The sequence below is a fragment of the Asterias amurensis genome, chromosome 5 (genome assembly GCF_032118995.1).
Source record: "Asterias amurensis chromosome 5, ASM3211899v1".
NCBI classification, from domain to species: domain Eukaryota; kingdom Metazoa; phylum Echinodermata; class Asteroidea; order Forcipulatida; family Asteriidae; genus Asterias; species Asterias amurensis.
Window position 1 is genome coordinate 23,576,681 of NC_092652.1, and position 19,329 is coordinate 23,596,009.

The following is a 19,329-nucleotide window of genomic DNA, read 5'->3' on the forward strand; positions in this document are numbered from 1 at the left end:
TAGATAAAGCTTCAGTTCCGCATCTTGCGCCTTGCGGCGCTTTATAATCTTTGCTGGTAAGGCAGAGAAGTCAGTGTTATTAAAAGAAGGAAATCTTAAAAGTATTAAACCTAACAACGTCTCTGTCATGCCTTTTTGGAAAAGGGAAAGGGGAAAGCCTTTTTTTTAAATATTGTTTTTTTAAAGACAACGGATAAGCTATTTTAAAAAAATATTTTTTCCTGTTTTGAGATTGATTTAATGTAGACATTTTTTTTTCTTTCTTTTTTAATGAAAAAAAAGAAAGGTATTTAAATCGATCTTAAAAAAAAAAAAAAAATGGACGGGAATTTTTAACGTTTTTTTTTAAATACTTTTTATTGGGAATAATTTATGTTTTTGAAACATTTTTCCTTACAGATTGTGGAGGAATATTTACAGATCCGACTCAGGAACTCTTGTCTCCGTACTTCCCCAACTACTATCCTCACGACAAGATCTGCGAATATGTCATCAATGCTCCCCAGGGTCAGATGGTCATCGTGACCTTTATAACCTTTGACATCGAAGCTCATGAAGAGTGCAACTTTGATTACCTTCAGGTAATGTTTACTCTAGATACCATAGAGGGCAGTAGATATACATTAAAGGCACTGCACACGTTTGATAATTGTCAAAGACCAGTATTCTCACTTGTTGTATCCAAACATGATGTTTAAAATAACAAATCTGAGAAAATTTGAACTCAATTGGTCGTCGAAGTTGCGAGAGAAAAAGGAAAGAAAAAACATCCTTGTTGCCCACTAAGTTTTTACGCTAACAATGATTTTGAGTAATTACCAATAGTGTCCAATTCCTTTAACACTAGTCACCATAGGTGGCAGTACTAAATCTGAGCTTGGTTATGTTTTTTTGATATGAGAAGAAACTATTATTAAATTTTTGTGATACGGTCATGATGGTGTGTGGTGGCCGAGCGATCAAGCGCACAGGGCTGAAGCTACAAGTGTTGATCGGCAGATTGTGGGTTCAATTTTTCTATCTTAGGGGAAATAATATTTGCTTTAAAACAGGAGAAAAAATGTTTCTTTGAAGACTTACTGCAAGTAGAGCACATTATGCAGCATGTCCCTGACACATGGGACCCCAAGGCCCAATTTCATAAAGCACGTAAGCACAAAAGCTTGCTAAGCAAAGAAAACTCTTGCTTAGCAAAAATAGATTACAGTAAAAAAAAAACGTACGCTGATGACCATTGCCCACTCATTTCTTGCAATGACTAGATTTATATTCAGAATTCTTGTTACTTTTTTTCACAACTCGCAGCGTACATACAGGCGCGTCTCCTGTCTGCCATTTTGTGTGTCAAAACGTGCACAAAAGGAATTGGACTCCCCAAAAAGGCACAAATGGTAGCCCTGTGCAGAGGTGCGTAAACTCGTGGACCATCCTTTAGCCTCCAGCTAACTTTTTTGTTTCCCACTCCCCCCTCCTGATTCCCTAGCTTCACGATGGAGGTGATGAGAACTCGTTGATAATCTCCAAGCTGTGCGGAACTGCTCTTCCAGCTGAGGTGTCCTCCACTGGCAACTCAATGTATCTCAAGTTCGTCACTGACGGCTCCATCGCTAACTATGGCTTCCGCGCAACGTTCAGATTTGAAGATGCAGCCCCAGGTATGGCTCTCAGGGTCCTGCCGTAGAACTCTCTCCCTCATTCTGCAGAAAGTTCCCTGAAAATAAACCAATCTGAGCGTGTTCTGATGAACTAATTTGAAAATCTCTATACTGAGTGGTGCTAATTTTCCCTGATTCTGTAGAAAATTCCCTGAAAAAAAAAAAAAACTCCCATTTTCTGATAAGAAAAACTTAAAAGAATGCGATTCTAAAGATCTCCCTGATTGTTGTACAAAATCTCCTTGATTGCAAGCTGAAAATGATGGCAGCTCTGATTTAGGAAGCATGTGCACACTTTGATGATTTATTTTTGCCCCCTGTCCTGGCCGCCTCCTTTTTAGAGGCCACCTCCTTTTGTTTAATATAAATAGCCCAGCCGGTTGTCTTTAGAAATGTGTTGGATGGCCATTTAAAAAGAATGGAGAAAAACAAACTTTCCTCCTTTTTTCCAAAAGACAGGACGCTAAACATGTTTTTTTTTTTTTTTTTTTTTTTGCCTTTTTCATTAATAAATGTTTCTCCTACCATTTCTCTCACTGTTTCAGGAGGATGTGGAGGTCAGTTCACAGACGACGTCGGCATTTTTGCCTCGCCCCCTCATCCGGAAGGTTACCCCCACGGTGTTCACTGTGTCTACTCCATCATGGTGACGGACGGCTACGTCATCCGTCTCACATTCAACTCCTTCAGCTTGGAGGAGGCCACTGATTGTATCTTTGATTATGTACAGGTGTATGATAACAGCACCAATGCGCTGTCCCCAGACATGGGAAGGTATGTATTACTCTCATTAAAGGCAGTGGACACTACTGGTATCAACTCAAAAAAAGACATTAACATAAAACCTTACTTGGTAATGAGTAATGGAGAGCTGTTGATAGTATAAGATATTGTGAGAAACGGCTCCCTCTGAAGTTACATACTTTTTGAGAGAGAAGTAATTTTCCACAAATTTGCTCATAGTTCAGGGGGATTTTTTCAACCGATTATCACATCCCTGCTGATTGCCAATGTTATCAGCTCTGCAACATCTATTGGCGGGCGTGAAAGTACAGGGAAAAGTGCCTGAACAAGAGGGAAAAGTGCCTGAACAAGAGGGAAAAATGCCTGACTAATAGGGGAAAATGCCTGAACAATAGGGAAAAGTGCCTGAACAATAGGGAAAAATGCCTGAACAATAGGAAAAAATGCCTGAACAATAGGAAAAAATGCCTGAACAATAGGCACAAGAGTCCATATTTGACATCTATGTGGTTAATCTTTCTGACTTTGTCCGACAATTCTCTATCCTCCCATGTAGGTACTGTGGTAGTAGCCCGCCTCCAATCCTCACAACCACCGGTAACATGATGACCGTCATCTTCCATACAGATTCTAGCATAGCTCGTGAGGGCTTCACTGCCTCTTACGTGGCTCTAGACGCTACAACAGGTAAAGCCCCGCTCAAACTTCCTACGAATGCGAATGCGAAGTGAATGTTGACATCACAAATTCGTAACGAAAAATTCACAGCAGGTCAACTCTGCTCAACTCAATTGAGATGATTGCTGCGAAAGGAGGGTTGTAACGCCAAATTCACGTCAAGTTCCCTTCGCATTCGCAGGAAGTATGTACCGGGCTTAACAGAAACAATTTCTGATAATTTTGCTGTGCCTATTTTGCATAGACTTTCAAAGTTAGATGTAACTTTATTTTATAACCTATCAAAGTCAACTAAGGGTTTCCCATCCATTGATTGCACAAACTACCGTCAGAAACTACCGGCAAAATTAAACCTAATTAAGGGAACACGTTGCCTTGGATTGGTCGAGTTGGTCTTTGAAAAACATTTGAAGCCGTTTGTGATGAAGTGCATATGGTTAAATAGATAATTTAAAAGTAGAATATAATGATCCACACAAACATGCCTCGGAATTTCACGGTTTTCCTTCTACGTTGCAAAGAAATACGGTCGGCCATCTATGGAGTTAAACAATTTTACTCACATAAATAGCCGACTGTGTTAGTCGACGATGTAAAAGGAAAACCACGCAATTTTGATGGATATTTGTTTAGATCATTGTATTCTACTTTTACAACATCTTTCTAACCATGCATTTTATTACAAACAGTTACAAACGCTTTTTATTGACCAACTTGTCCGATCCAAGGCAATGGGTTCCTTTAATGTTTGGTTTTACCTGAACATTAGCACTGATCACCCAGTACTGACATTGTACCTGAGTTGTGTGTAAAAAATCACAGGCATATTACTCGTAGCGTACTGGGTTAAAGTACTGGTTTTGATCGGTAGATTATGGGTTCGTTATTTCTATCTCAGGCGAAATGTTATTTGCATTGAATCAGGAATTTGTTTTTCTTCTTTGAAGTTGCGAAGCCACGACCTTTGCAATTCTAGAGAAGTGTCTTGCCGACTAGACCAATGAGATAGCCCAGTAGATAGAGGCAGCACTGTATCACTGTGAACTTCTGTGAATAATTTGAATCTAATTGACAAACTTTGTTAAAATGTGTAAATTAAGGGCAGCAATAAAAACAAATGTGTAAATGAAGTGAAATAAATGAAATTATTTAATCTATATTTTCTCCACCGTTCAGTGTGTGGTGGTGAGTTAAACCAAGACACTGGCGTGATCACTTCACCCAACTATCCCGACGAGTACCCTCACAATCGCCAGTGTACATGGGTCATATCGGCCTCTTCCGGTCGACAGATTAACGTCAACTTCACAGACTTTGACATGGAGCAGCACGTGGATTGTCTCTACGACTATGTTGAGCTCAGGTGAGGTTATAAAATAACATTAAATTTTTTAATTTAACATTTTATCTCAACCAGGGACCACCTTTTGAAATTATGACAGGTCGTGGCCTCCTCCCACCACCCCTTCACCTAGCAATCACAATGTGTATCATTTATCTTCAGGAATGGAAACCTCACCACTGCTTGGTACTTTCTGTGGTAGTAGCCTCAGCCTGACCCCCCCCCCCCCCACCCCTTCACCTACCAATCACAATGTGTATCATTTATCTTCAGGAATGGAGGGTACGAAACCTCACCACTGCTTGGTACCTTCTGTGGTAGTAGCCTCAACCCGACTTCCTACACCTCCCACAGCAACAAGATGTTTGTGAAATTCGTCTCGGACTCGAGCTTCGCTGCCCGCGGGTTCTCGCTCAGCTTTGATGGTACCGCAACAGGTAAATAAGAATATCATTTGATGACACCCTCTGAAATTTACGCACACACTTATACCATCATACTGTTTTCTACAGAATTTTTTTTATAGCTTGTCATTTTCTTTTTTTGTGTGAGAAAATAATGCCTTTTTATTTGTCTGAACCCTCGTGCTTTTTTTTTTCTTTATCAATGAGCAGATTTTGCCTATAGGAAGTCCGGGGTCTGTGGCTCTTTTGTTAACATGTCTTGGGTTGGTCTGTTGGCCCTTTATCATGCTTACACTATCTTTGTCGAGTCCCCTGTGTACATTATGATTCAAATCTATACAAAAAATGGACCAGACTATTCGCCCCACCAGCCTCACTTTGGTTACACCAATGTAGATGGGAGTACTAAGAGATGGATGCCCAATATACAGGTCTTAAACCCTATGTTATTTTGTGTGTGTGTCGTAGGATGTGGTGGAGAACTGACTACTCCAACGGGAAGCTTTGTGTCACCCAACTACCCTTACCCCTACGGTCATGACGCTGAGTGCTTCTGGCTCATCACAACCAATCAAGGCAGCACGCTCTTCCTGACATTCGCAGACTTCGACCTAGAGACGCACGGAACGTGTGCGTTCGACTTCCTCAAGGTAAGATGGGCTTGAATTTGAGTAAGAGAACTTACGGTTCCATGCTTCTCCTCAAGGAACCCAAGTCTCGACACTCCTGGGGTGACAGATTTTTTTTCTTCAGCTGTGCCCATGCATCTGGAACTCTCCACCACTTAATCTAGAATCTTGTCTTTGTACCACATAAATTCAAATGTCTTCTCTAAATTATCTTATGTCACAGGTTTTCAAGGACTAATTTAGTTATGTCTATTTAATTTATTTTTTTGTTCGTTTTTTTCATTTGTCGGTATTTGAACATGCTGTTTTTTGTTATAGATAACAACAGTGAGGTATTATGCTTTATTTATTTTCAATTACAAATAATTGTTGAAAAGAAAGCAACCAATCATGGGACAATTTTTTTTCATCTGATAGTTTGTAGAAATGTTGAATTTGGTCACAATATAATGTTAAGTGATTGAATGTTTCACTGCGATCCTACTGTCCATGCCAATATGTTGCCTGTAGGTGTTGCTATGTAAGTCTAGTCCTAGTGGCTAGAGTGTCCTATAACGCAAATTAGTCACTCCGTAACATTCAAAGAACTTCAATATTCTGTATTTTCCTGCAAAGTATTGTTGAGCTACGTTTTACAAGGTGCTGTGGCGCAATATGTCACCAATCAAACCAAGAATACAGGGGCAAACCCCTCCTCTCTTTGATAAGTGCACATGGTTCCAAAGATCTCTCCTATTTTAAAGAAATATAACTATTTTTCTTTGTCGTATCCTGTTTAGGTTTTTGATGGCCTAACTGAGAATGACGCTGAATTGGGAACGTTCTGTGGTACAGACTTTCCAGCACCAGTCCAGTCCACGGGTAACTCGCTCAGGGTCAAGTTCCGAACTGATTACTCAATGGCAGGGCGGGGATTCCATGCCGCCTACCAAACCAGTAAGTCATCTAATTAATAGGAGTAATCATTGTAATGGTTAATAATAATAACAATAATATACAGCACTTATAAAGCGCACAGAATCTAACAAAGAAAATGCCATTCAAGGGCGCCGGTTCCGAAAGTCAAGAGTCCAGGATTAAGATAATTGTTAAAAGAGGTGTGTTTTGAGCTGCCGTTTGAAGATTGAGGGATTACTTTGTGTTCTGAGGGCAAGCGGCAGTGAGTTCCAAAGACGAGGTGCAATGCTGTAGAAAGCTCTGTCTCCATAGCTAGCGAGGCGGGATATGGGTATGTGGAGTGTGAGAGCCGATGACCGTAGACCAGGCCTGACATTACAAAGTTGTAGCATGTCCCGGATGTAGATAGGGGCGAGTTGATGAAGAGCCTTAAACATGAGAAGGATCATTTTGAACCGAATTCTGAAATGTACGGGGAGCCAGTGAAGTTGATGAAGTATTGGTGTGATGTGTTCTTGTGGATGAAATGATGGAACTATTGTATATGGCTTGCACTAAAACCCAAAGAGCTGAAGATACTTTAGGAAAGAAGATACATGTATATGACAAGTTTTAAAGCCCAGCCGTTGAGGCTTTTTGCAAACATCTAAATATTTTGTTGTCTTTTAAAAGCGTACCACCTAAAATGGCATTTATGTTACACACGAGTTTGTAACTGAAAAATGGTTTTCTCCCCACCATCTGTCCATCAGATTGCGACCATGTCCGCCTGACCGGCTACAGCGGTGTGATTGAGAGTCCAAACTTCCCGGATGCATATCCACACAGCCGAGACTGTACCTGGATCATTGAGACTACAGAGGGTAACACTGTCAACCTCACCTTCACTACGTTGACGTTGGAAGACCACGTCAGCTGCAGTTATGATTATATTGAGGTAACATTTCAATGCGACTATTCATTACAATAATACACATAAAATGTTAAAATTACCAAAGTAATACAGTAGCATGAGATATGAAATATATTTTGTGCACAGTGATTCAATAGTATTCAGCAGATGAATGACAACATTTAGGTGTAAGGTTAATACGAATGCGAATGCGAATGCGAAGCAAGTGTTGACGTCACAAATGCGCAACAAATAAATCGCAGCAGTTCAACTCTGTTCAACTTGTACTTGGGAATATCGCTGAGATAGGAGAATTGTGACGTAAAATTCAAGTCAAACTCGCTTCCAACCGCATGAAGGTTTTGACTCACCCGCTGCTGTTTTCACTCGCATTTGGCACTAGGGCTGCCGCCAAATTCAAACCTTTTAAAGCGGTTTCTACCTTACCCCCATCCAATAGATTCATTTGGTCACATGTCACATTTGAGTACACTCACAAAAACAAAAGGGGAAAACAGGAAACAATAGAGGTATACTGAACCGTAGAATGCACCACAGACTAGTAGACACTCTCTTCAGCTTTACAGCTAATATGAACACTCACTTTCAGTCATGGCTTCAAGTACCGTCATTAGCAGAATTGTGTTTTCTTTATGCCAGGAGTGTCTTTCTGACGAACTACAATTGCTTCTCTTCACCCAGGGGTATAAAATGGGTACCTGTGAGGGCAGATATGGTTCTTGTGATTGATTAAGCTTAGTGCGCTACAACAATTCACAGAAGTGTTAACCTGTTGTATATTGTAGGCTGGCATAGTTTATCTAAAACCACATGATGAATGGTCAGACAGTAGGAGGCTAAAGCAGGGGAATAAATTTCTCTTTTTTTCTTTTTTTTCTGGCAGATTCGCGATGGTCAAGAGGACGATTCACCACTGATTGGTGACCGGCTCTGTGGCCAGAATGTCCAGCCGAACGGCGTCTTCTTCACCAGCACTGATCGCTACCTCCTGATTCGCTTCGTCTCGGACTCCTCTATTGCAGACGCTGGATTCCAGGCATCCTACGTTGTCAATGGTGAGTTTCCGTGGGGTTGTTATCGCAGGATATAGTCAAAGAGTACCTTACACGGGTGTGATTTCTTCACTTTTTTTACCGAAAATCCTATTTTTTTCTATTTTTTGTTTATTAAAAATTTGTGCGACAAGAATGTTTTTTTCTTTCATTGTTCTCTTGCAAATTCGATGCCCAAAATTTTCACAATTTTATGCATATGTTGGGATACACCAAGTGAGAATACTGGTCTTTGACAGTTACCAAACGTGTCCAGTGTCCAGTTTAAGTCGATCAAGATAACCACCCTCTTGAATTTTGTATATGCTTACTTTTCACGCTTCAATGGACAAACTTTTTGTTTAAAGTCAAACAATGCAGTAAGAACAGAGTTACGATTTTCTCCTACCTTTTATTTTATTTTGTACAGGCTGCGGTGGTGAGCTGACAGAAAACACTGGGTCACTGAGCAGTCCAAACTACCCCAATCCGTACGACCACTCTCGAGTCTGCACCTGGACTATCACTGTTGACTACGGCCACTCTATCACTCTGACCATCACTGACTTTGACGTGGAGGCTAGCAACGACTGTCAGTATGACGCTCTCAATGTGGGTACTAAGTGGATTTAGGATTGGTTATAATAATATTAATAATAATTTTTAAGCGCACAAATCCGTGAAAGTGCTCATGGGGCTAGTATAAATATAAACATTATCTTCCAGTCGCGCCAATCCACCAATCAGATGCTCGAACTACTATAGGGGGATAAAAACATATTAACTACTTCCTCTGTTTTATACCCTACTTCCTTTGTTTTTATTACACAGTGCGTATTGTTAGTGTAAACGCGTCACGCTCCGTATACAGACAGTGCAAAAATAACATTCTAAACTTTGTGCGCTTCGTCGCAAAATAACGTTCTGAAATTTGAAACTTTGCGCCTTGACGTACGTGAAACTGGAAGATAAATTTGTTATAACACGCGCACTCGTGGAATACGAAAAAATATATTATTCCACTCGCGTATTCCACTCGTGCTTGTGTGATAACTTATAATAACACACACATGTACTGTACAACAATCAAAAATGATTTTAATATCAAAATACGGCTGTCATAAATGTGTGAAAATTCCCTCGTACACAATTTTGGAACCAAAGGTGGTACCAACAGTGTTGAAGCATAGAGTATGTATATAAAATCAAGAAAACATGAACTGTGGAATAAACAACTCGTTTGCTTTTTTGCATCACAATTTTTTTCTGCGTCAGGGGGTCATGGCCGAGTGGATAAGAGCACCGAACTCAAACTCTGCTGCTTCTGTTCAGCAGAGTGTGGGTTTGAATCCCGGTTGTGACACTTGTGTCCCTGAGCAAGACACTAAACTATAGTTGCTTCTCTCCACCCAGGGGTAAATGTAGCTGTTAAGGCAGATATGCTCTCATGATTGATATAGCACAGGCTGCATGCTCCCCACCAGGGAGCTGAGATGGTTTAAGGAGTGAATTAAGGCCCAGTGACCAGGGGTAATGTTGGAAGTGCTTTGAGACGCCCTTTTGGTGTGAAAAGCGCTATATAAAAACTGGTTATTACTATTATTATTATTATTATTTGTACAGGTCTACTCGGGACGAGATGATTCTGGTCTTCAGCTGGTATCACTTTGCCACAGCCTGTCGTCACCTCAAACCATCTCTACAACAGGGAGATACATGTATGTTTACTTCCGCACAGACTCGAGCATCAGCGGACGGGGCTTCTCAGCGACTTACCAATCTCAAGATGGCGGTAAGAATTTCCCTCTCGATAAAATAATATGTCAAAAATTCTTTTAAAAGGTCCTTATTGAAGGCAGTGGATACTATTGGTAATTACTCACAATAATTAATTGTTGGCATAAAACTTTACTTGGTAACGAGTAATGGGGAGAGGTTGATAGTATAAAACATTGTGAAAAAACGGCTCCCTCTGAAGTGACGTAGTTTTCGAGAAAGAAGTAATTTTCTTTAAATTTTATTTTGAGACCTCAGAATTAGATTTTGAGGTCTCAAAATAATTTTCGTCTCAGTGAGACAAAAATTATTTAAGCATGTAAAACGTATATGTATTAACCAGTTATGGTATTAACTGGTAAATGCGTTTTATATGCTAAAACTGAGACGGAAATTATTTCTGTGACATTGTCCACCAATAGGAATAGCGAAACTGTGTGAGGTATTTATGAATGTTCTTTTAAACACCTTAGTTTGTTGTTTTCTAGGCTGTGGGGGTAACTACTCCACGCCGACAGGTGACTTCCATTCACCTAACTATCCCAACGTCTACCCTCATAACACTGACTGCACATGGCTGATCACGGTCGCTGATGAACACCGTGTGCAGCTCAAGTTTCTGGACTTTGACTTGGAGGGAGCAAGCTGTGTGTACGACTACGTCAAGGTCAGTTGGTGTGCTCTTAGATTGTTTTTGTTTGGGTGTCGTGGCCGAGTGGATAAGAGCACCAAACTCGGGCCCTTGTGATTCTGTTCAGCAGAGTGTGGGTTTGGGAGTCGTGATGCTTGTGTCTTACCCATTGCCGTCATCATGTAAACCACACGAACCCCCTGAAAAAAACACTCTCCATTTGTTAATCCTATTTTCTCTTAAGCCCTTCCACCAGTTGTTTGACGGCCCTTCCCTGGACTACCCACTACTTCTCACCCATTGCGGTACTGACCTGCCAGTCCCAGCCGTCATCATGTTAACCTCACGAACCACTAAAAGAACCTTTCTCCATTTGATAATCCTATTTTCTCTTAATCCCTTCCACCAGTTGTTCGACGGCCCTTCTCTGGACTACCCACTACTTCTTACCCATTGCGGTACTGGCCTGCCAGTCCCAGCCGTTGTGTACTCCTCGGGGAATCAGATGTTTATTCGCATGTTGTCTGACTCCAGTGTCGCCTACACAGGATTCCATGCCACTTATGAAACTGGTGAGTACAGATAGTCATGAGCTGCTAATCTTAAAGGCCCTGCAGCCGATTTAACGAAATGCTATGATTAATCCTAACTCGAGTTAGGACGAGTAACCCGTCCTAACTTAGGATGGGTTCAATGCGCCCTACGTATTTGGATACGGAACTGACCCGTCCTAAGTCCTAAGATTAATCCGAAGTTAGGAAGAGTTTGGTGAAATCGACGGCTGGACACTATTGGTAATAACTCAAAATAGTTGCAAGCATAACACCTTACTTTGTAAGGAGAGCTGTTGATAGTATAAAACATTGTGAGAAACGGCTCCCTCTGAAGAAAGACATAATTTTCCACTTAAATATTTGAATTTGATTTTGAGACCTCAGAATTAGATTTTGAGGTTCTGAAATCAAGCATCTGCAAGCACACAGCTTTGTGTAACAAGAGTGTTTTTTGTTTTCTTTCAATATTATCTCGCAACTTTGACGACCTATTGAGTTCAAATTTTCGGAGGTGTGTTATTTTGTGCATTTGTTGAGATACACCAAGAAAGAAGAGAAGACTGGTCTTTGACAATTACCAATAGTGTCCAGTGTCTTTAAAGGGAAGGTACACATTACTCAAAACAAATATTAACTTAAAAACTGACTTGGTAACGAGCATTGGGGAGCTGTTGATAGTATAAATCATTGTGGGAAACGACTCCCTCTGAAGTACATGTAGCATAGTTTTTGAGAAAGAGGTACATGTAATTTCTCACTAAAATAATAAAAGACTTCTAGATAGAAGTCTTTTATTCTTATCTGAAAGCACGCAATTTCGTCTAATAAGGGTGTTTTTTCTCTCATCATTTTCTTGCAACTTCGATGACCAATTGAGCCAAAATTTTCACAGGCTTGTTATGTTATGGTTATGATGGGATACACCAAGTGAGAAGACTGGTCTTTGACAATTACCAAACGTGTACCTTCCCTTTAAAGATCTCCCTGATTGTTGTACTGAGTCTCCCTGATTGCAAGATGTAATTTTTGGAAGCTCTTGAATGTGTGTTCTTGTTTTTGATTTTAATATAGTAAGTTTTAATATTGTAAATTTCATTTGTAGACCCTCGACACATTTGGTTATTGTCAAAGACCAGTATTCTCACTTGGTGTTTCCCAACATATGCATAAAATAACAAATCTATGAACATTTGGACTCAATCGGTTGTCAAAGTTGCACAAGAACAATGCAAGAAAAAACACCCTTGTTGCATAATAAAAGACTTCAAGCCTGAAGTATTGTATCATTTGAGTGAGAAATTACCTCTTGCTCAAAAACTACATTACTTCAGAGGGAGCCGTTTCTCACAATGTTTTATACTATCAACAGCTCTCCTATGCACGTTACCAAAGAAGTTTTTATGCTAACAATTATTTTGAGTAAATTACCAAACGTGTCCATTGCCATTAATTCATCCTTTCAATAGACCTTATAAATTGACGTCATCCAGCGGCCATCTTCGTGGAAAAACGGTGACGAAACAATCGAAACGCGCAGGTTTGTACGCGCGGCGCACAGGATTGGCCAATGAACAACCTCCTTTTGACCTCTAGGTGAGGGTGCCCTACTGAATTGACGCCATGTGTATAAGGTCTATATAACGTATAAGCAATAGACCAATGAAAAATAATGATTATTTTTAAAATGTTCTTTCTCAGCTTGTGGGGGTCGTTTGGACGCTACACAGACCGGTGTTCTCAAGACGACTAATTACCCGGGTGCCTACCCGGCCAATCAGAACTGCACCTGGGTCATTGAATCGCCCAATCCTGGTAAGTCTTAAGACTTGGGCACAGTTTCTTAAAGCTGTTTGCTGCTAAGCAGAAATGAGCTGAATACCAGTCACTGATTGTACGCACTACATTGTAGTTTCGCTGGTAACCTTATTCTGAAGACCAGGGCCAATTTCATAAAGCCTGTAAGCAGAAAATACTGCTTAGCTATGTTTGTTTTTTCGGTAAGCATAATTTTGCTGTGCTTAGCTATTTTACGCGCTTAAGCAGCTCTATGAAATTGGACCGAGTTCAACATTGATTGATTTCAGAAAGCTGTTGAGCCGAAAACACTACTAAGCTAATTTCTTTGCTTAGCAAAAAATGAGTGGGGCAACAGTAAAAACTTCAAGGAATTTTGGCTGGTAAACAGTTTCTGTTTGGCAAAATTTGTCTGTGCTTAGCAAGTTTTTATTCTCACAGGGTTTAGGAATTGATATTGTATTTCGTTCAGCCAGTGAGAAGCTAAGAGCAGCTTGCCCTGATCGTCTTCACAACTCAAAAGAGATTTACACATATTACTACTGCAAACTTCACCTGATTGTACTCCCACTATGCAAAGTTTTCAAATCCTACTCAATATTTAACTATCGTTTTGGTGGGTTTTTTTTCCACCAACTTGCAAGAAAATATTTGCAGAAAAAACACCCTCGTTGCATTGAATTCTGGCTTTCAGATGCCTAATTAAGGCTTCATGCCTAAAACCTTTCTCAGATTCAATATTTGCGAGTGCAGAGTTTCAAATCCTACTCAATATTTAACTATCGTTTATTATCAATTGCTACGTAGGAGACCGTGTAACACTCAGCTTCTCCAACATGGACATCGAGCAGTCGACGACCGGTTGCGAACATGACTACATTACGCTGTATGAGGGGAATGATGACTCGGCACCTGTGATCGACCAGTACTGCGGCACCTCTATACCTGCACCTATTACTTCCTTCGGCTCGGCTCTGACTGTGAGCTTTGTGTCGGATAGCTCATTGCAGTTGACCGGATTTAGGGCTGTGTACTCCACTTCATTGTCTGGTGAGCTACTCTTCATTAATATTTGTTTCTTTAAAGGCACGAGACAGCATATTTTTGGAAACTGTCTGGCATTTAAGAAGTTCATCTTAAAGGCACTGGACACTCTTGGTAGTTGCTTAAAATAATTGTTAGCACATAAACTTACTTGGTAACAAGCAATAAAAGAGCTGTTGATGGTATAAAACATTGTGAAACATCTTAAGTAACATAGTTTTTGTGAAAGAGGTCATTTCTCGCTCAAATACTAAAAATCTGCTGGCCTGAATCCTTTTCATGTCATCAACAACGGTGTTTGTTCTTTCAGTATTCTCTTGCGACTTTGATAACCGATTGAGTCAAAATTTTCACAGAATTGTTATGTTATGCATATGCTGGGATACACCAAGTGAGAATACTGGTCTTTACCAAAGGTGTCCAGTGCTTTTAACAGTTTGCTGGATGTTTAACTGGTCGTACCTCCTTTTCTGTCCTCCAGTTTGCGGTGCCGATTTCACCGCGCAGAGTGGTGCGTTTGCCAGCCCCGGTTACCCAGCTAGCTATCCCGGTGACACAGAGTGTGTTTGGACGATCCAATCATCACCAGGCAACCAGGTTCAGGTTTCATTTAGGTAAGTTCCCTTTAAAGGAACATTACAGAATTGGTTCTTGCTAACAAAACACTTGCTGGCAGTGTAAGCACTTTAAGTAATCCACCGTATACATAAACTGACAAACCTGTAGAAGTTTGTGATCGATCAGCCATCTGGGTCACGAGAAAATAGTGAAAAACAGATTACACATTTTGCTTGACATTGATTTTTTTTTTTTCTTTCAATAAAACACTCACTGAGCGATTAACTCCAAACAGAGAAAATAGTTATATATTGACCCATTTCACCTGACGTCATCATCAGAAAAATCTACACGTAAACCTAACTGCCCACCAACATGGTGAGCGTGGCATCAGTCGCCGCGTGTGACGTGCGTGCAAGGGGTCAATAGGACATTTGGCAGAGAGCAGCTGAAGTCTGATGCACTAGATCACTTGACCACAACAATCCATGACACCGATTCAAATGAACTTTTTGGGTTTAAAATCTCTCCTTATACAAATTTCCAATCTGACAGTGCTTTTAACCTGGAAGTGGACTGTAACTTGGACTATCTAGAGGCTAGAGTTGGTGATGAGAATGGGGCACTGATCGGCCGATACTGCGGACCTCGCAGGCCCAGCAACCTGACGGCAACTGGAACCATGTGGCTCAAATTCGTCTCCGATCCCTCTGGAACTGGAACCGGTTTCCTCGCCAACTTCGGACTAGGTAATTATGCTTTGATTAAAGATACCATTAAATGGTCCAGTGCAGTCAGACATAAACCTTGAGAAACCAAGATAAGGCCAAATAAATAAATAAAAATTGTTTCGTGTCCTGCCTTTTTGAAAAAAGGAAGGATGGCATTTTTCTTTTTAAATGGTCTGCCAACACATTTTCAAAGATAGCCAGCTGGGCTACTTTTTAAAAATAAAAATTGGCAAAGTGGTCCATGCAGTGTTGCAAATCTAGACATAAACCTTTACAAACCAAGAAAAGGCCAAATAAAAAATAAAAAACTGTTGTTGCCTTTTTGAAAAACGGAAGGAGTTTTTTTTTCTTCTTTTTCCTAAATGGCGGCTGATACATTTTCAAAGATAACCAGCTGGGCTATTTAAGAAAAGAAAAAAAAAAAAAAAAACATTTTTTCAGAGATTTTTACCTTGCAACGCCACATTATTCAGCTTTGTGCTGCCAATTTTTAAATTTGATGAATGAATGAACAAATGAATATTCCTTCCTTTTTGTTCCAAAAACAAAATATCAAACCTGTTTCTATGTGTCGCAACGTTCTATTTCTCTTAATTCTATTTTCTCATTTTCGGTTTCTGTTAGTCTTCGGAGGAGACCTCATCGCACCAACCGGTCAGATCTCCTCACCATTATATCCCAATAACTACCTGAACAATATGGATGTCATGTGGACAATCTATGTATCAACAAACAGGAGAGTTCGCATCCGGTTTATAGAGTTCTCCGTGGAACCATCTAGTACTGAATGCGGTTTTGATGCGTTCGAGGTGAGTAAGACTGTGTTTTCCTGGAAGCACTGACTCGCCAAAAGCTGAGCTTCATAGATGTGACCCTCTCAAATGCATAAAAATCGTTGAAAGGATAAAGGCTACGGCAGTTTAGTTTCTTTCTGGTTGGTGCGCTGGCGTGACCATTTTTGTTTCTGTCAGAGAGATGGAGACAAATATGTGGTCAGGTCTTTGCTGAATATCGTTACTTGAAAGTGAGCTGTGCAACCAACAAATTATTTTTGTAATGCCTGTCACTGATGAGACAAACAAAAATGTTGGTTTTATCGTTGTTGACTTGAGTTTTGGTGACTAGATTCTGCTTTCTCCAGAAGACAATCAGATCATACTGATCGGAACGTCGAGTTGAAACCAACGGTTCTTTTCAGAACCACCTTTTCAGAACCAACCCAACTCATTTTTAGAGATTATCATTACATGGTGTTTACCGCGGTGTTTTCTCTTTCGTATTTCCATCATGCAAAGTTTCAAAATCCTACTGATCGGATTTTTGTGGTAAGAGTTAGATTATTTTATAACATTACCAACAATTTAAATTAGGTAGGCCTAAGAATTTCGAGGCCTAAAGTTATGTGAAAATGCCTGCAACTGCCTAGACAAGGTTATTAATAATTACCTGTAATTAATATCTGTTACTTACAACTTTAACCAATGAGCAAGATCTTCCCTGTGATGAGGGGCAAACACCACCAAGCCAAGTCCAAACCTGCTACATTGGCTAAAGAAAATAGTAGTGAAGAAAACTGTCTTAATATGCGAAAACCTTCTCTGACCAGAGCTGGCAGTGAAGTGGACGAGCATTGCTATGCGCCCCTCGTTGTCGTTACACCTCAGCAGTTTTCAAAAGAAGACGGGAACAAAAGTGTGCGTCTTTTGTGCACAAAGAAAGCTTTATTTATTCTTAAATGAATTCATGTCAGATTCTTGTTTATTTTGTTGTTGTTGTTCTCTGTAGGTGTATGATGGTGCAGATTCCTCGTCTCCGATCCTTCTAACCGATTGTGGCGTGGATCTCCCCGATGCAGTGGAGAGTAGTGGAAGTGTAGCCACGGTGCTGTTCCGAACTGACTCTTCCGTGACCTACCCAGGCTTTCTGGTAGAATGGACTGAAGTGTCTGGAGTCCTGACTGTAGTTCCACCTACCCTGCCACCAGGTCGTAAGTATATTACAACCTGGTCCAAATTTCTTAAGCCTGTAAGCACAAAAACTTGCTAAACAAGTCTTACAGTATCATTATCTACATCAATGATAATTCTTGTCAAAGCCTTTTCAGTATGTAGACAAGGTGAGATGAAAATGAAGAAATTTCAGTTTTAGAAGTGGGAGAAAAACCCCAGAGAAATGTTCTAAGAAAAAACCCACGAAGTCAAGTACGGACTGGAAAACCCAATCCACATAGTGCCCTTAGTAGGATTCACAACGGGGGGTACCAGTGGTGGACAGCGAGGCAAGACACCATTGCGCCAACCCGACTTCGTTATTAACTTAACTACCACGGAGTGAGTTCTTAGTTGGTCCCAATGTTTCATCTAGCTTGCTCCAGTCATCGACAGGATATTGAAGAGACATGTTTTACCGCAAACCAAATAAATATATTGATACATTTACCTCACCGTGGCAGTGTCATGGCTGAGCGGTTAAGAGCACCGGATTCAAGCAACTGTGTTTGTTCAGCAGGGTGTGGGTTTGGATCCCGGTCGTGACACTTGCTACATAAAATTGGGGAGTTAGTACTTTCTGCTCTACCGGCCAGGCTTCGAATTGATGATACCTGAGCCTACATCCATATGGACTGTAAAGGGGGTAACCCTGTTTCAGCCCAGGATTAGGTGGCAATGGCCTCTGGAAAAAATAATTGTAGTGGCCTTCAGGCCTTGTGTGTCAGGCGACTTGCATAAAAAAAAAAATTTAAAAATTTAAAATACATGCAATGCTTCAAACGTGTACTCTTTTGCTGTTGTTCATTGCAGAATGCGGCGCCAACTTGCTTGCCGGAGAAAACGCACAGATGTTCAGCTCTCCAAACTTCCCGAACGGCTACGCCAGCGACCTGGACTGCCAGTGGCTGGTAGAGGCTGACCCGGGCAAGACGGTCAAACTGCAGCTCAGTGACATCAACATTGAGGCTCACACATCATGTTTGTATGATTACGTGGAGCTGTATAATGGTGAGGAAGACTCAAGATAAGGTTTCACCTAGTTGAATATAAGCGCCACTACCACTCAAACCTGAGTTGTATCCTTAAAGGGTCTATGTACTTTTTGTAGGACAAAAAAACACAATGTCTACAGATTTACACTAAACTTATACAGTTTGAAGATAATGATAGTAGAAAGCTTCCCTGAAAATATTTTGTGCTGAGGTGCTGTAGTTTTTGAGAAATGAGTAAAACAATGTCATGAAAATAATTTACGTCTCAGTGATCATGAGACGTAAATTATGATTAGCATAAAAATTATTTTAGCATGTAAAAACGTATTTTCTTGACATTGTTTTACTCATTTCTCAAAAACTACAGCACCTCAGCAACTAATATTTTAAGGTACGCTTTCTACAATCATTATCTTCAAATGGTGTAAGTTTAATGTAAATCTGTGGACACTGTGTTTTGTGTTACAAAAAGTACACAAATCCTTTAAAGGCACTGGACACCTTTGGTAATTGTCAAAGATTATTTTGCTGACTTGGTGTATCTCAACATATGCATAAAATAACAAACCTGTGAAAATTTGAACTCAATTAGTCGTCGAAGTTGAAGAAAAAACACCCTTGTCACACAATGTAATACTGTAAACTACTCATAATTTGAATATAATTAAAGGAACACGTTGCCTTGGATCGGACGAGTTGGTCAAAACAAAAGCGTTTGTAACCGTTTTTTATAAAATGCATATGGTTGGGAAGATGTTTTAAAAGTAGAATACAATGATCCACACAAGTTTGCCTCCAAATTGCGTGGTTTTCCTTCTACTGTGCGAACTAACATGGTCGGCCATTTATGGGAGTAAAAATTTTGACCCCCATAAATGGCCGACGTGTTAGTCGACGAGGTAAAAGGAAAACCACGCAATTTCGAGGCATGTTTGTGTGAATCATTGTATTCTACTTTTACAACA

The 19,329-nt window shown here is 40.3% G+C and overlaps 1 protein-coding gene across 2 annotated transcripts in view; it reads left to right on the forward strand.

Annotated features, from left to right (window-relative positions):
* The window catches only part of LOC139936905 (cubilin-like), a 96,275-nt gene that overhangs the window by 50,113 nt on the left and 26,833 nt on the right, over positions 1 to 19,329 (forward strand). The window contains exons 18-38 of one of the 2 annotated variants that reach the window (XM_071931722.1): positions 400 to 581; positions 1,484 to 1,655; positions 2,201 to 2,429; positions 2,956 to 3,086; positions 4,254 to 4,440; positions 4,693 to 4,856; positions 5,292 to 5,473; positions 6,232 to 6,388; positions 7,102 to 7,286; positions 8,146 to 8,317; positions 8,724 to 8,905; positions 9,917 to 10,085; positions 10,558 to 10,736; positions 11,110 to 11,272; positions 12,953 to 13,066; positions 13,856 to 14,098; positions 14,574 to 14,706; positions 15,206 to 15,399; positions 16,006 to 16,190; positions 17,167 to 17,368; positions 18,183 to 18,380. In XM_071931722.1, coding sequence (XP_071787823.1) covers positions 400 to 581; positions 1,484 to 1,655; positions 2,201 to 2,429; positions 2,956 to 3,086; positions 4,254 to 4,440; positions 4,693 to 4,856; positions 5,292 to 5,473; positions 6,232 to 6,388; positions 7,102 to 7,286; positions 8,146 to 8,317; positions 8,724 to 8,905; positions 9,917 to 10,085; positions 10,558 to 10,736; positions 11,110 to 11,272; positions 12,953 to 13,066; positions 13,856 to 14,098; positions 14,574 to 14,706; positions 15,206 to 15,399; positions 16,006 to 16,190; positions 17,167 to 17,368; positions 18,183 to 18,380 — 3,723 coding nt within the window. The remainder of the gene's footprint in view (positions 1 to 399; positions 582 to 1,483; positions 1,656 to 2,200; positions 2,430 to 2,955; positions 3,087 to 4,253; positions 4,441 to 4,692; positions 4,857 to 5,291; positions 5,474 to 6,231; positions 6,389 to 7,101; positions 7,287 to 8,145; positions 8,318 to 8,723; positions 8,906 to 9,916; positions 10,086 to 10,557; positions 10,737 to 11,109; positions 11,273 to 12,952; positions 13,067 to 13,855; positions 14,099 to 14,573; positions 14,707 to 15,205; positions 15,400 to 16,005; positions 16,191 to 17,166; positions 17,369 to 18,182; positions 18,381 to 19,329) is intronic. The other variant, XM_071931723.1, reaches the window with a different exon arrangement.